Here is a 16629-nt window from a genome sequence, read left to right as displayed (position 1 = left end):
TCTCTCTCTCTCTCTCTCTCTCTCTCTCTCTCTCTCTCTCTCTCTCTCTCTTCCACAACAGAAATAATGATGATGGTAAGTGATTCTTCATAATTGGTATGTATAAAAAGAAATAAACCCTCACAAATTTTATATAAAACATTATAGTCTGTCTTCTCAATGCTATTTTCTGAAGATGACAAACCAGAGAAAACGTTAATATTCTTGGTAAACTAATCTATTGGTATCATAAAAAAAAAATAAAAATTATAGAATAATTATTTCCAGCATGGTGCATCAGTACTTATCTGGATATATATATATGTATATATATATATATATATATATATATATATATATATATATATATATATATATATATATATATATATATATATATATATATATATATATATATATATATATATATATATATACAGTAAGGTCTAGGTTTACGTCAGAGTTACGTTCCTGAAACATGATGTAAGTTGATTTTGTACGTAACTCGAGTTGCCGTACATTTCAAAGCATATTTTCGAGTTTTCAACCAATTATTGTTTATGGTCATTCAGGTAAGTAAAAGGTTATATTGTTATATTATTTACAACTATGTAGGAATATGAAACACAAGCTTGTTTTTGCTTTTTGATTAGCGCCACGAACGCGAAGGACTGCAGGTTGCCGAGAGGGGTGGACGCCTGAGGCTGCCAGGAGGGTGGGCAGGTCGAATGTTGTGACGCCCAGGGCGGACAGCTGGGAGAGTAGTGCAGTGCGGTGGGAGTAGAAGCATGGGCAGGAGAGCAGGAAATGCAATAGGAAAGGGCAATAGGGATCAGCAGACAGGCGCAGACGCTGCAAGTCAGCTGCGAGTGTCGTGTGGCCCAGGCAAAGGCTCCAGAGTTGTTATTGTTGTGATGGGTGCCCGAGCCCTCAAGGTCGTCAACCTTCCCGTTGTCATGGTAACGGGCTTCCCATTTTCTTCTTCACTCCCTCACACACAGCTGCTGCCTCCCTTCTCATGTCTTTTAATTATGTCCTCTTTTTCTTGTAGCGTCATGGTTTTCCTTTTCTTAGCATCACTGCTGTCACTAAGGAGTTTTCTCTTTTGTGCCATTGAGCAAGATACTAAGAACTTGAATCAGTAAACGCAGAAGTAGGATAACACTTGCCAGGGGCGACGGTGTGGTGGAACTGAGGCATGGTGTTATTGTATTCAAGCGTGAGGCAGGCGGTGTGGCGGGTAACCACTAGTGACGCCTGGCGGCCAACAATAACAATAAATCCCGCGCTTTACAATATATAAATTTTCAATTTTTTAATCTTAAATTGCCCTATAGTGGACTGACGTAACTACGAGTTTGACATAACTCGAGACCGACGTAACCTGGGACTTTACTGTATATATATATATATATATATATATATATATATATATATATATATATATATATATATATACGTATACAGGCAACCCCCGTTTAACGAAGGGATTACGTTCCTAAAAAACACTTCGTTAAGTGAAACATTGTTAAGAGAACCGATTATAACAAGTTTAACCCCTGACTTGAACTTCCATTGAGAGTAAACAAAGCGAGAGTGCATCATATCACAGTGAAAGGTTTAATGAAAGTAAAAAAATGAAGTTAAACATTTAGGCAGTTTAATTTAAGTCTTTATAATGTACACTAATGTATGTATGTATGTACGTAACTTTATAATGTTGATGATCTTAAATTTATGAAGGGAGGGAGAGTGAAATGGGAAAGACTAACTGGCAACCTGTGGAATGTAAACAAAGGGCGCATCATTGTATCACATACAAAATTTATGTACCACATTTCCACATGGCTTTCCATTTTATCAATTGTAGAGTCACGAGTTCAGGTGGTTCTTTTAGCTCGCAAGGAAGATACGGTCTCACCAGCCTTCTTAATAGAGTCTGCTGACTTGAAAATAGTAGAGACAGTAAATGGAGGCAAGATGGTGACGAGCAATGCTATAGTTTTCTTGCCTCTCGTGTCTATGAATAATATCCAGCTTCACTTTGAGAGTAAGAGTCTTCCTGGTCTTCTTAGGAACGTTAGGCTATATTACAGGTGTTATGGTGGTAAGTTGAGCGAGGGAAGATGAGCTGTTGCTGATGCTGTTATTGTTTTGAATAGGTGAGTGAGTGGTTGAGTTGAGTTGAGTTATAGGTCGGGAGAGATGCCTTTGTATCGGCTCTCCCTGACGTATTTTTTTGGCTGTCGGGGTCTTTTCTTCTTTCACTTATTGGTTTCTGTTATCGTCTTCTATTTCCTTGATCTTTTTTTGTCTTACATTCCAAAATTTTTGCAGAGTTGTTTTTGTTCCTTGAATGTCTGTATTATTAAAAAGCAGATCCCCTATTATTTTTTCAGTATTTTCCTGCTGTAATGTTTTATTTTTCTGTCTTTCTGTGGCATAGGCAGGGCACCAGAGTGGGCTAAGTTTTCGTTTTCACCACTACACAGCCAACAGTCTGTGCTTTCATTTGAAAATCTTTTCCTATCATTTAATTTTAGGCTGTTTGTTCTACATTTAAATAGGATATCTGATGCTATGTCATTAGTGTATACCTCATCTTGCCCTCCAATCTTCTTTCTGTGTTCTTTGTACAGAGTTACACTAGTTTTATTATTTAATGTTTCTCGCCATGCCTGTGTGTCCCTAGTTTTCATTATGCTTGATATACTTTCCTTTGTTTCATTTTGTATGCTTCTTTTCAGTAGTCTTAATTCTCTCAGATCTTTTAGCTCCTGTGCCACTCTTTTTATCCATCTCCCTTGCCTACTTTCCACCAACTCCTCTGCTACCCTTCTCACCAAGTCTTTTCCTTCCACCAGTAGATATCTTAGATATTGTAGCTGCCCTTCCCTCGCTCTTGAACTCACACTACGTAGATGCTCCAACTTCCCCCCTCAGGGTTGCTATAGGTGTATAGCTTGGTGCTCCTAAAATTTGCCGGAAAACCCCATTTTCTATCCTCTGCAGCTTACTAATTTCCATTTCATTAAAGTCTATAATGCTACTTCCATATAAAATGGAGGGAAGTGCCACACTCTTCCAAAAAATTTTCCAATGAGTAGTTTTGAGCAACTTCTCGCTATTACGCTTCTCGTCATATAGGCCAGCTTTCTCCCCTTTGTTAACATTTCCTCCTTCTGCACTTTGAAGCAATCAATGCTGTCATTTATAGTGATTCCTAAATATCTAAATCTATCTTTTACTTCTATATTTTCAATATTTTCTGGTCTTACCTTCATGTTAGATATTATTATTCTACTTTTCTCTTTGTTTATTTCTAACCCAAATTCTTTTCCTATCTACTCCATTTTCTTTATTACGTGTTTGATATCCTCCACACTGCTGGTTAACAACATTCCATCGTCAACGAAGAAAAGCAACGTTATATTAAACTCCTTGTCCCTGTAGCCTTTGTTTAAATCTTCTATTTGTTGCATTATTTTAAAAGTAATCAGTTTGAAAAGAGTGGTAGACACTGTGCATCCCTGCCTTATTCCGCTTGTCACATCTATTTCCAGCTTTTCTTCCTCTACTAGGTCAATTTTGGTCTTATCATTGTTATATACATTGGCTATTAAATTAATACATTTTGGATTTATTTTAGTTTCCATCAGGACTTCTATTAATTTCTCCTCTTTATGCTATCATATGCTTTGGCAAAATCAATTGATGTTACAATCAACGTATTTTTCATCTTGAAAGATTTTTGTATGCAGTATTTTAGAACAAAAATTTTATTTTCAATTCTACTACGTTCTGTGAAACCTCCTTGCGTTTCTTTCCCTAACCTGTTCTTTGTTATATGATCTTCTAAGATATCTCTTATGATTGACATCATTAGTTTTTACCCAACGTTAGTTAATGCAATAGGTCTCAAATCCTTGGCTTTTGGGCATCTTGTTTTTGGGATCATCACTGTCCTTGATTCTTTCCAGCTTGCTGGTACATGGCCTGACTCTAATGTACTTTTCATTCCTTTTGCTAATATTTCCTTTAATACTGTGCTATTTCCTATCTCCTTGTACATTTCTCCTTTAATATTATCTGTCCCCACAGCTCGTTTGCTCTTCATTTTTCCTAGACACCTCGCCACTCTTTCTTCTGTGATAATGTTCTGTTGTAATTGCACCTCTCCTCCTGTCACCCTTCTTGCCATGTCGATATGTTCCCATACCTCCACTGCACAAGTCTGTATATATTGCATTTCTGTCCCTTGTTCATCAACTGCGTTCAGCCTAACTGATCGTTTTTCTTCTATGTCTTTGATCATTTTCTCATACTCCCCTGTATACTCCTCTCTCTTCCTCACATTCCAGATTTCAATATTGTTTTCATATTTTCTTTATATGTTGGTCCAGAATTTCTTTACCTCCTCCCCCACCTACTCCTGCTCCAGTTCTACCCCATCTTCTCCATAAATTTTTAGGGGATTTTTCTCCTTGATCTTTTCCCCTTTTAGCTTCTTAATGTACTCCCACATCTTCTTTCCTCCATCCTTGCTTTCCTTAATTTCTTTGACTGTTTTCTCTTCTTGTTTACAGATCTCCTTTTTTATTAGCACATGTACCCTTTCTTTTTGCTTTAGGTATAACTCCTTCCACCTTTCCCTCTCTTCTTCATTTGTTGCATTTCTCCTCATCCTATTTAATCTCCTTTCTTTTATTTCTTTCCTAATTACATCATTTATCCATACAGGCTCTGTGTTCTTGCTATTCTTTTCTCCTCTTCTCCTATATTTTCCTTTTAGCACCTTCTCTGCTGTTTCTTTTATTAGTGACTCCAATTTTTCAATGTTCTCCACTTCCTTATTTAGCGCCTGGCTTTCCATGCACATCTGAAATCTTTCTAAGAAATTTTTGTCTGTTTTATAATACTCCTTCACAACCCACTCTTTTTTCTCAAATTTTTTCTTCTCCTCTTTTATTATTAGCTCCACTTCAATTAGATTGTGGTCTGACATGTCAAAAATTTCCTTCTCTTCATCTATATGCATGCTCTTGAATTTCCTATAGACTTGATTTGTTGCCAATACATAATCAATAACACTCCTTTGTTCATTTCTGCTCCATGTGAACTCTCCTGTGCATTTGCAATCATCATTTAACATTATCAAGCTATATTTTTCCATCATTTCCAAAATTATTTCTCCATTTATATTCACCTTCTGCTCCCCTTTGAAGCCCACATGTCCATTAAAATCACCCATGACTAAGAGCGGGTGAGAGTTTCCATTTATTATCCTTTCCATTTCTAGCTTAATATTATTATTTCTCGCTGGATCATTAACACTCAGGTAAACTAATACTAGTCTCATCTCCCATCCTCTCATTTTCCCTTTTGTGTGCAATATATCCGGACATTTTGTTGGTATCTTCTCTAGCTCTACTCCTGTATCCTTCCTATATAGCACCATTAGTCCTCCTCCCTTTCTATCTTGCTCCTCTCTCATATTACCTACTATCACACAGTTATCACTGAAGTTTATATCTCTTAGCTTCTTCTGGGTCTCTGTTAAGCAAACTATACTATCATCACTCACTAACTCTTCTACTTCTTTTGCTTTAGTTTGTGTTAGCCCTTGTATATTTATTACCGTAATTTTTACACTCTTTTCGCTTATTTCTTTGTCCCGTACACCTGTATTTCAGTCCCCACCAGTGCCTTCTCCTACTCTCAATTTTTCCCCGCTGTATTTTCCACTGGCCTCCTTGTCTTCTTTTCTCTTGCAACTTTTCCTTTGGCATTGCATCTTGTTCTCTCTCTTTCTTAGTTTTGTCAGGGGCAATCCTGATTTTACTTGTCTTCCTCATGACAGTCTCTCAGCTGTCTACCCCTCTTCACCACCTCCCATTTATCATATACATCACACAGACATACTATTAGGGGCCTCTTACTCCCTCTCACTTTCATTCCCATTCTGTACACCTTCACCTGTGCTCCTTCCACCCCTAACTTCTCATGAAATACATGCTCACAAACTTCTCTGTCCTCCTTTTCTCTCTCCTTTGCCTCACTCTTCTCACTTTCCTTCAGGTTAAATACTATTATATTCTTTTTCCTCTTTCTTTTTCAGTTTTTTCTTCTAGCTCTTCAATAACTTTTCCCGTCACTGCTTTCACCATTTCCTCTTCTCTTCTTTTCGTCCTTTCCTCCATCAACCATAGAGTTTCATTCATCTTTTTCCACTTATCTATCTCTTGCCTCAGGTCTCCCTGATCTTCTACCTCTCCTTTCTCACTCCATTTCTTTTCAATGACTTCTACCCTTTTGTTCATCCTAGTTTGGTGCTGCTTTAAATCTTTCATCTCCTTTTTTAGCTGTTCATTTTCTTCCATTACTTTTTCTGCCTGTCTCAGTGTTTTTTTTACTGCAGGTGTGCAATCAGCACAAAACCACAGCATCTTCTTATGTTTCTTGCGCATTTCATATAACTCGGCATCCACCTTTTCACATTTAATATGGTACCATACCTCACAATCGTCGCACTGCATGCCATCCTCATTGCACCTAACCTTCCTGTTGCATCGGCCACATGCTTCCTTTTCTGCACTCTTCATATCTTCACAACTCCCGCACAAACCCTCTCTGTTCAAAACTCTCTGATACTCGCAACCATTACACACACGTCTCCGCCTTCCTTGCCCATAAAGAGCCTCTGCCTCTGCCATATTAATGACAAATTCTGACCCGACAGCCACAGCCTGATGTTGCGTGTCTCACCTCACGCCGCACCATTGTTTGGTGCGCGTGTTGTCCACGAGAAGCTTGATCTTGATCTTGATCCCACAGGTGTCCCAGGATTTCTCCTGAGGCAGACCTTAGTATTGGCAGCTCCTGGATTATTCAAAAGCTTGTAGGCTTGCGTGATACAAACTTGGAAACTTGGAAAAAAACTTGGAAAAAATTACCTGGATAAAATTTAGTTAAAGCGAGTTTGGTGTTTGTTAAATGAGCATATGGTAGTAAAATTAAACCTTCGTTGTAGCGAAATTTTGTTGTGTGAACCTTCGTTAAGCGGGGGTTGCCTGTATATACAGGTAAGTCTCGATTTACGTGATAGATGCATTCCAAGAGGCATCGCGTATATCAAAATTCGCATAAAACAAACATGTAATTCTCATAAGAAACAATAGATAATAGGGGGGATGTGGGATGTGGTCCAAAAAAATTTGTACAAAATACTTTATTTATTTGGCTAAATTAACATGTTTATTATTTACCATTCTAAATACTAGAAATGTATTTAAAGTAAAGGGAAAAGCAAGAAATAATAAGAGAAAACAGAAAATAATAAGAGAAAACTAACAAAACAAAGAATACGTAACCACAACACTCACTGCGTCACTGCCTTCACCACTCACACCACAGTCAGTCACCATCTTCCTTTGAGATTTACCACTTTATCAAAAATCCACTGATCAAAAATAACCCAACATGCAGAAGAAGGTGAAGGACGTTTTGGGGCCATCTTGTTGAATTATAGGCAGATTGAAGAGATTCCGTCTGTACTCAGAGCTGGCAGACTGCAAATGAGGCACGAGAAGAGGGGGAGGTGAATCCAAGAAACTTTAACGTCAGAGCAATCTCCTGCCACGAAATGGCATCCATGAACGCTTGAGGGACGGTAAAGAGGTTGCTCTGAGGTTGCTGGGAACACCACCTCTCGAGGTGGTGTTACTGTCTTATACAGGCAAACCCCGCTTAACTAAGGGGTTACGTTCCTAAAAAAACACTTCGTTAAACGAAACTTCGTTAAGCGAACCGATTATAACAAGTTTAACCCCTGATTTGAACTTCCATTGAGAGTAAGCAAAGCGAGAGTGCATCATAGTACAGTAAAAGGTTTAATGAAAGTGAAAATTATGAAGTTAAACATGTAGGTAGTTTAATTTAAGTCATTATAATGTACACTAATGTATGTATGTACGTAACTTTATAATGTTGATGATCTTAACTTTATGAAAGGAGGGAGAGTGAAATGGGAAATATACTAACCGGCAACCTGTGGAATGTAAACAAAGTGCGCATCATGGTACCGCATACAAAACTTATGTACCACATTTCCACAAGGCTTTCCATTTTATCCATTGTAGAGTCACGAGTTCAGGTGGTTCTTTTAGCTTTCAAGGAAGATGCGGTCTCACCAGCCTTCTTAATAGAGTCTGCCGACTTGAAAATAGTAGACAGTAGATGGAGTCAAGATGGTGGTAAGCAATGTTATTAGTTTTCTGGCTTCTCTCTTGTCTGTGAATAATACCCAGCTTCACTTTGAGAGTAAGACACTTCCTGGTCTTCTTAGGAACGTTAGGCCATATTGCAGGGCGTTTTGGTGGTAAGTTGAACTAGGGAAGATGAGCTGCTGGTGACGCTGCTATGTTCTGACTGGGGAGTGAGTGGTGCGTGTGATCTTGATCTTGATCATGATGCTACAGGTGACGGAGAAGTGAAATCTTACATGGAATGCCAAAAAATAAAGCAGACATGAGATTGCCCACAGATGAGGCAGAGACTTGCGGCGACTCGGCCGCTTCTTCTTCTTCTTGTGACCCTTTTAGCTTGCGTGTTGTCTTTCATGATAATTATGTTTCCACTCCTCTATTGCCTGCTATAATGGATATCATATCTTAGTATTCATATATGCTCATGCCATGAGGATAACCTCGACTCCATGGCACTGAGTGATAGTGAATTACTAATTGAATACCGCAGTATTTCATTAGTAATTCACTAACTATATATATATATATATATATATATATATATATATATATATATATATATATATACATACATACATACATACATACATACATACACACAGTAAAACCTCGCTTGACGAACGTCTCTAAGGACGAACAATTCGGGAGACAACCAAAAAATTTGTCAATATATCGACCCAGGGGGCGAACAATATTTCGGGGGACAAACGCGGTTAATTGGCAGGCGAGCCGTTTGTGTGATAGCCAACCCAGCTATCACACAACAACAAAACAAAACATAAGCACAAAAGAAAATAGGAACAGGAACATACGAAAAATATTACATAACATAATCTCCGTGCCACCACGATTTTCTCCTGTTTTTCCTGGGCATGGTGATGTTACCGGCGCGCTCTACTGTAGCTTCCTCGGCATTATCCTCTCTGCTATAATGGGGCCCCACATAGTGGCACTGACTTGTGACGCTACACATCTGTTGTGTAGCTGTGGCATGCTGCGCACATCCAAAGTCGTCTCTCATGACTGTCTTCTCGGATCTTGTTTGTCTTCCTCCCCATCCTCCTCTCCTCCATTCCATCATGCCATCAACGTCCAGTCTCTCAAGTAAATAACCTTTTCTTTTTTGTTCATTTCATTATCATTTTGATAGCATTTAGGTAAATAAAACAGTTCAGGCTTTTTATAATTATTTCTTTCATGTCATGCATACATTAAAGGTCTATTTTGAATGGGTTTTATGGACAAAAGTATGATTTTTTTTATGTGTCTGGAACGGATTAATGGTATTTCAATACATTCTCATGGGAAAAATTGATTCAGGGGACAAACAAATCAGGTGACGAACAGGATTTAGGAACGAATTGTGGTCGTGAGCTGAGGTTTTACTGTATATATATATATATATATATATATATATATATATATATATATATATATATATATATATATATATTTCATATTACCACCATTCTAGTAGTATATGTTTTGCGCCATAATGATGATAGCAACCTGTTAGCGTCTGAGCCAGACACTGAGCCACTCGGCACCCAGATAAATTGTTCGGAGCCAACTCCTTATCTCCCTGTACCTTGCCACCCACCAATAACTCTTACTCACTAAGGTACATAATAATGTACCTTAGGGTACATAATTATTATAGTCAGCATTATTGTCACCATTATTTTTATTATCATTATTATTATTATTATTATTATTATTATTATTATTATTATTATTATTATTGTTTTTATTATTATTATTAATACTTTTATTGCTATTATTATTATTATTTATATTATTATTATTATTATTATTATTATTATTATTATCATCATCATTATTATTGTTATTATATTGTTTTTATTACTAAAGTTTATTTTGTTGATATACAATCAACCATCACATCTACGGAAACCAAAGAAACAGATATTAGATGCAACAGACAAAATCTGTTGGTAAGATTATATAATCCTTCAGCCAGAATGTCTGGTTGAAAAGTTTGAAAATCCTGGGTAAAATTAACAAAATCTAGTATTACAGCAATGCTCTGTAAGATGGCACTACTCTTAAACACTCTTATAAACCTTTTCTACACTTATAAACACTTTTCAAATATTCCCTCAGCATGTCAATGAGTTTCACCTTCTTTACTATCTTAAAAATCTTCCTCCAACACTTGGAGTCATTGCCAGAATGCTTAGAAGGTGTGGAATGTTTAGGAAACATCATAAGGATTTAAATAGTCACAATTCAACACACACAAAAAAAAGCTGAAATAACACTACACAACACAAATAAAGATACTGCAAGATGCACAGATGCATGCATAAAAAAAGAACTGAAGTGTGGAATGTTTTTGATCTTGATGTTGATGCTGCAGGTGACTTAGCATTTCCCTTGATTCAACAACTCTTGCTGAAAACTATGTTGCTTGGAACTGAGTACTGTACTTGTTTATAGACCTTTGTGAAGTCTTTCCTTGTGTGTATTTCCATTATATTAACCTCTGTGTGCTAAAACACTTCACATCAATGGACAATGTATCTGCCTAATTTGTTCATAGATGCAAGGTTCATCTGTAGTTTTAATTGTGGCCTAACCCAATACTAGCATCTTCTGTACCATGTCATTTTATATTTTACTAGATAAAATAGCTTATATTTTACTACATAAAATAGCTGATTTTTTTTCATGATAAAGGAGGATTTCCCACTTTATCATAAAGAAATACTTAGGTTCCAATGTCAAACTTTGTAAAAATGAAGGTGTTATAACAGAACTATGAAAAAGAGGATTCACTGTATTTGCATATAGAGCAAATGAGCATGTACTCAGGATATTGTAAAAGTGAATCAACCGATCATATAGCAGAATTAGGGTAGTAAAAAATAAATATTGTAAAAGTGAAATATTGTATAATATTGAGTCATATCGTGGAATACCTGCACATTTGAATTTTTATTGTCATTTTATCACTTGTATTGAGTAGCCTGTCAAAGCAATCATTTGTCATTTCAGACATTTATTATTACTTCCTATGAGTACTCATGCATGAAAAGTATTTTTGTATATTGCTTCTTTTAATCTAACAATTAATATACTACAACCTTGAAAGAGAAAGAGTAAGGGTGCAGTGTCTCAGTATAGGGTGCACTGGGCAATGTCAACTCAGGTACAGTGTTCCCTTGTTTATTGCGGGCTATGCTTTCTGTAACAATCTGCGAAAGGTGAAAATCCACGAAGTAGGGATGCTATACAGGCAATCCCCACTTAACGAACGTTCACACAACGAAATATCGCTACAACGAACATTTCATTTTACTACCATCTGCTCGTATAATGAACACTAAACTCGCTTTAACGAAATTTTATCTTGGTAATTTTTTCCAAGTTTGAAAGACCCCGCCGTATCATGCAAGCCGACAGGCTTTTGAATACACCAGCACCTCTCATGGACAACATGCGCACCACTCACTCCCCCTAGTTCAAAATAATAACAGCGTCAGCAGCAGCTTGTCTTCCCTTGCTCAACATGCCACCAAAACGCCCTGCGATATTGCCTAGCATTGCTAAGAAGACCAGAAAGTCTTTTACTCTCAAAGCGAAGCTGGATATTATTCACAGACACGAGAGAAGCGAGAAAACTAATAGCATTGCTTGCCACCATGGCTTGACTCCATCTACTGTCTTTACTATTTTCAAGTCAGCAGACTCTATTAAAAAGGGTGGTGAGACCATATCTTCCTTGTAAGCTAAAAGAACCACCTGATCTCATGACTGCAATGGATAAAATGGAAAGCCTTGTGGAAATGTGGTACATAAGTTTTGTATGCAGTACAATGATGCGCCATTTTTTTACATTCCACAGCTTGCCGGCTAATGTCTTTCCCTCTCCACTCTCCCTCCCTTCATAAATTTAAGATCATCAACATTATAAAGTTACATACATACATTAGTGTACATTATAATTAATTAAATTAAACTGCCTAAATGTTTAACTTCATAATTTTTACTTTCATTAAACCTTTCACTGTACTATGATGCACTCTCGCTTTGTTTACTCCCAATGGAAGTTCAAGTCCGGGATTAAAGTTGCTATAATTGGTTTGCTTTACGAAAATTCGCTCAACGAACAGTGTTTTAGGAACATGACCCGTTCGTTAAGCAGGGTTTGCCTGTATATACTTCACTATATAAACGTAACATTTTGAACCTTTTTAAACCTCTCCACACTATTATCAACCCTTCCTGCTACTGTATAAACCTTCCCTACACTCTTATCAACCATTCCTTCTACTGTATTACCCTTCCCCACACTCTTATAAGCATTTTTGTAGGCTAAACACATGCCTACAGTACTGTTTATGTATATGAACAATACATGTACAGTACTTTATGTGCAAAGTAACGTACATTGTTGTCGTTATTACACACCAATTTTCCGTATTACTGTACGTACAGTACTTGTAAGTGACGCTGCAGAGCCCATGATATAGCAAAAAATCTACTGAACATATCTATATATATAAAACCCACAAAACAGTGAGGCTGCAAAATAGTGAGGGAACACTGTGCAGGTCAATCCTCCCCAACTTTGGTATAACAACATAAAGACAGATCAACTGTAAACCTCTTTTTTGGGTGTTTGTACACTTCACCACTTACAAAACCATGTCTGGCTGATGCCACAAGATTCTTACAATCATAGATTAACCTTTTTTATGAGGTGGCACTGATTCCCAGGTTGATAACACTGCAGTTTAAAAAATTCACATTTCAGTTTTTTTAACATGTTGCTGCCCATACCATTTGAAATTGGTTACAAAAGATTTGCATCTGGCCACCCATACTACAACCAGAAAATAATTTTTTCAGTGCTATGAGAAAAATGGGCACGCATTTGCCAAGAAGTATGAAGAATTGATACCAGATAATGCGATAATGCGTTGTGGTGAAGAAAAAAGTATCTTGGAATTCTTTCATAGATATCTTGGGGAGAAAATAGCTCAATAATCCTGGGTCTTCAAGATTTGAGGTCTCCACATGCATCCTTCTGTGATGACCTCTCTAATAAATGCTATTCATCAAAATTTTTAAAATAATACTCTTAGTATGGGATGGTGTTGCATCATCATGATAATATTTTAGAGTGGTGTATTCTAGATGAGAAAAATTGTGATTGATGAATGCCACTTATTGTGAGTATTACACATGCTGTTGTAAGACTCCAGTTATCATAGATTTAAAATTTATTACCTTTGCTTTTGTCATTTTCTTGCCATAGAGTGACCTATAATTGCCAGTAGTAAATATGTGCCAAAATATATAAACGGAATTAAGAGCGCATCTGAATCATTGTACAATCTGTTCGTCATCATTTGTACATAACTACTAGAAAACTATTGGTTGATGTAAAAACTGAAGAATTAAAGGTCCCTTGCATTTTTTTTTTTTTTTTTTTTTTTTTTTTACTGCAACTTTGTATTATCACAGGGCAGTACAAGACTACCAGTACATATACCAATATGTGTCCCTAGGCTATATTACATCTAACAAAACATTAGGAGCAATACCTGATGTGACCAGATCAATATTGTAGCCATTTTTGTATATAGCTCATCTTTAGATATGTATTATTATAATTGAATGAAGGAATAATCTACAAACATACATTTCAGGTTAGCTAGGTGCTTACACCAGCTGGGACGTGAAGATGAGGCACAACTTTGTCTAGATGACTTTATGAAGCAACACCCAGACCACATCTCCTCTCCAGCCTGCACCACCTTAGCCAGTGACATAGGGAAATCAATCATCAATAAGCAAAGAGAAGGTGAGAGGAAACTGATCTCAGGTTATTAGCATTCACTAATTTCACATTTGAAAACCTCCGTCCTTTTTCCTCCGCAAGAAAATTGGGGAAAGAATTTATCTCTCTTGTCTGCAGGTTTCTTTAATAACCTTAAGCTCTAGCAGCTTTTGAATTTCCTGACAAATAATACTTTTTTTCCTCCTCACTAAAAACAATGAGAGTCAAAAGAAGAGTGATGTGGTGCAAATAAAAGAAGTGAGTGAAAAGAACATGTCCCAAAAAGTGTAGAACAGCATTGAGAAACATAGATGGCAAGGCTTTATAATTGTGTTGGCAGTGACAAAATGCATGGATACTTGAGTAAGCATGAGTCTGTTTATGCATCTTTGAATGCAAGAAATGAAACAATAGGGACAATAGGGAATTTTTTCAGTCATTTAAATCAATGCCTTAAGAAAATTGTGTGAGAGAGAGAGAGAGAGAGAGAGAGAGAGATGTGTTAATTGGAGATATGTATGAATGCAATGCTTACAAATAGTGAAATAGTGTGTAGAGTAGCATTGTGTGAGTAAATGGGATGAATGAGAAAAGAAATACCTGGTGAATTTGTTTGTAGAAAAGGATTGTTTTGGACTTAGAGTGTGTACTTTCTTTTACCACAGATTGATTCATGGTACTTTTGTGTACAATAGTTGCTACTATAATTTGTATACCTGGGATAGTATATGTGGCAGCAGTATCTAGGGTTTTAAAAATAAACAAATCCTCTCTCTCTCTCTCTCTCTCTCTCTCTCTCTCTCTCTCTCTCTCTCTCTCTCTCTCTCTCTCTCTCTTGGGAATGAGGACTAGCCAACAAAGAAATTCATACATTTCCTGACAGACAAATCTCTCTCTCTCTCTCTCTCTCTCTCTCTCTCTCTCTCTCTCTCTCTCTCTCTCTCTCTCTCTCTCTCTCTCTCTCTCTCTCTCTCTCTCTCTCTCTCTCTCTCTCTCTCTCTCTCTCTCTCTCTCTCTCTCTCTCTCTCATGCATTAATGGTAGTGTATATTGGTATTCCTCAATATACGATTGTAATTGGCTCCTGAAAGTCCATTCGTAAAGTGAACGATTGTATAGTGACCTTAAGAAAGGCAATTAAATCATTATAATATATTCCAAGATCTTTACATGAGACTCATAATAACATAGTAGGAGAATGAGGAAGAATTAACCTACCCTCTCATAAAAAATAATGCAAATTTACTGCCATCTTTTCCCCAAATAATTTACACTTAACTCTGTGCTATTGTGCATCCCGCTTTTGCATTTTGCTGCTATCATGCATACTTAAAAAGCTGCACAGGTATCTATATTGTGCACGGAATTACTGCTATCATGCACCCATCATTCAAACACTTCCAGGTTGTGATGGCACGTGATAGTTGGGTTTCTCTATATAGGTACTTTATTGAGAAATAGTTTCCCCAATCTGCCCATCCACCTTAGCTCCTAAGCATCCACAATGAGGTATCATATTTCATGGCATATAGAATGCACCTTTTATCAGTTATTTTGCCTACACTAACTGCATTTTTTTTTTTTTTTTTTTTTTTTTATATATATTTTTTTCTTTTTTATGTTATGGCTGTAGGCTATAACATATACTCTTCAAGTAGGCCTGTAGGCCTACTTGAAGAGTACATGTGGAAAGCACTGTTCAGCTTCCTCCCATTAGTGGCACAGGCAATTGTATTTATGGTGGTACCCATATTAGGGCCCGTATCACCACCCAGGCACATCTTTGGTGTAACCACCTAGAACCTGAGTATCATGGTGACATGTAGGTAACTTTAAACTACTTGACAAATAGCATGGCTTCAAAGCAGTACGCAGTGGGATTCAAACCTATCCATGGACGTCTGCCTGATCCCATGCTCACCACCTTATCCACTACATCACCACCTCCCTATGCATGCATTATTATTTTGGTGCTGATATCAGTCTGACCTGTGAGGCTGAGTTGCATGTTTATAGATATCAGTTGATTGCCACTCTGACTCAATGCCATCTAGCAATGAAGAGTAACACCAAGTTCATAATCGTAACAAAACACATCAACACCATCACTGTTAAGCTACCAGGAGAAAAAATGACTGAGCTACATAATTTTCTACAAACTACAAGTGGTTAATTATGCCAAGAAACATGTCAGTAGAGCAGCAGTAAGTGTCTGGCAACAGCAAGAACTATTCTATTCATGTTATGATTATTATTTTATTGTTCTTATTATGTTGTTATTATGATTCTTGATTAGGTAAGTTTTTCTATAATGTATCATTTCTCCATTTTTTATACTATTATATTGTATAAAGATGTGCAAAAAGTGACAAGAATGATAGTTGGAGGTCCTAGTGTTAATTTGAATTATTACCGTAGGTTCTTCACTTTGGCTATCACAATTTCGATTATCATGCAGTGATAGATGAGGCGCAATAGTGGAGGGTTGAGTGTATAGTTTTTCCATGTCATGACAGTTAGACCTTACTGATCAAGACACTACCACTGCTCAAGATTTGATTTACTTGTAAATGGCTTT

General features: G+C 36.9%; 1 protein-coding gene across 4 annotated transcripts in view; it reads left to right on the top strand.

The window, feature by feature from the left end:
• The window catches only part of LOC123504010 (WD and tetratricopeptide repeats protein 1-like), a 436213-nt gene that overhangs the window by 317636 nt on the left and 101948 nt on the right, over window positions 1–16629 (top strand). For all 4 annotated transcript variants that reach the window (XM_045254212.1, XM_045254209.1, XM_045254210.1 and 1 more), the window contains exon 11: window positions 13922–14076. In XM_045254212.1, coding sequence (XP_045110147.1) covers window positions 13922–14076 — 155 coding nt within the window. The remainder of the gene's footprint in view (window positions 1–13921; window positions 14077–16629) is intronic.

Source organism: Portunus trituberculatus, chromosome 15 (assembly GCF_017591435.1).
Source record: "Portunus trituberculatus isolate SZX2019 chromosome 15, ASM1759143v1, whole genome shotgun sequence".
Taxonomy (NCBI): Eukaryota; Metazoa; Arthropoda; class Malacostraca; order Decapoda; family Portunidae; genus Portunus; species Portunus trituberculatus.
Note: the sequence above shows the minus strand (reverse complement) of the source record. Positions and strands in the feature narration are given on the sequence as shown.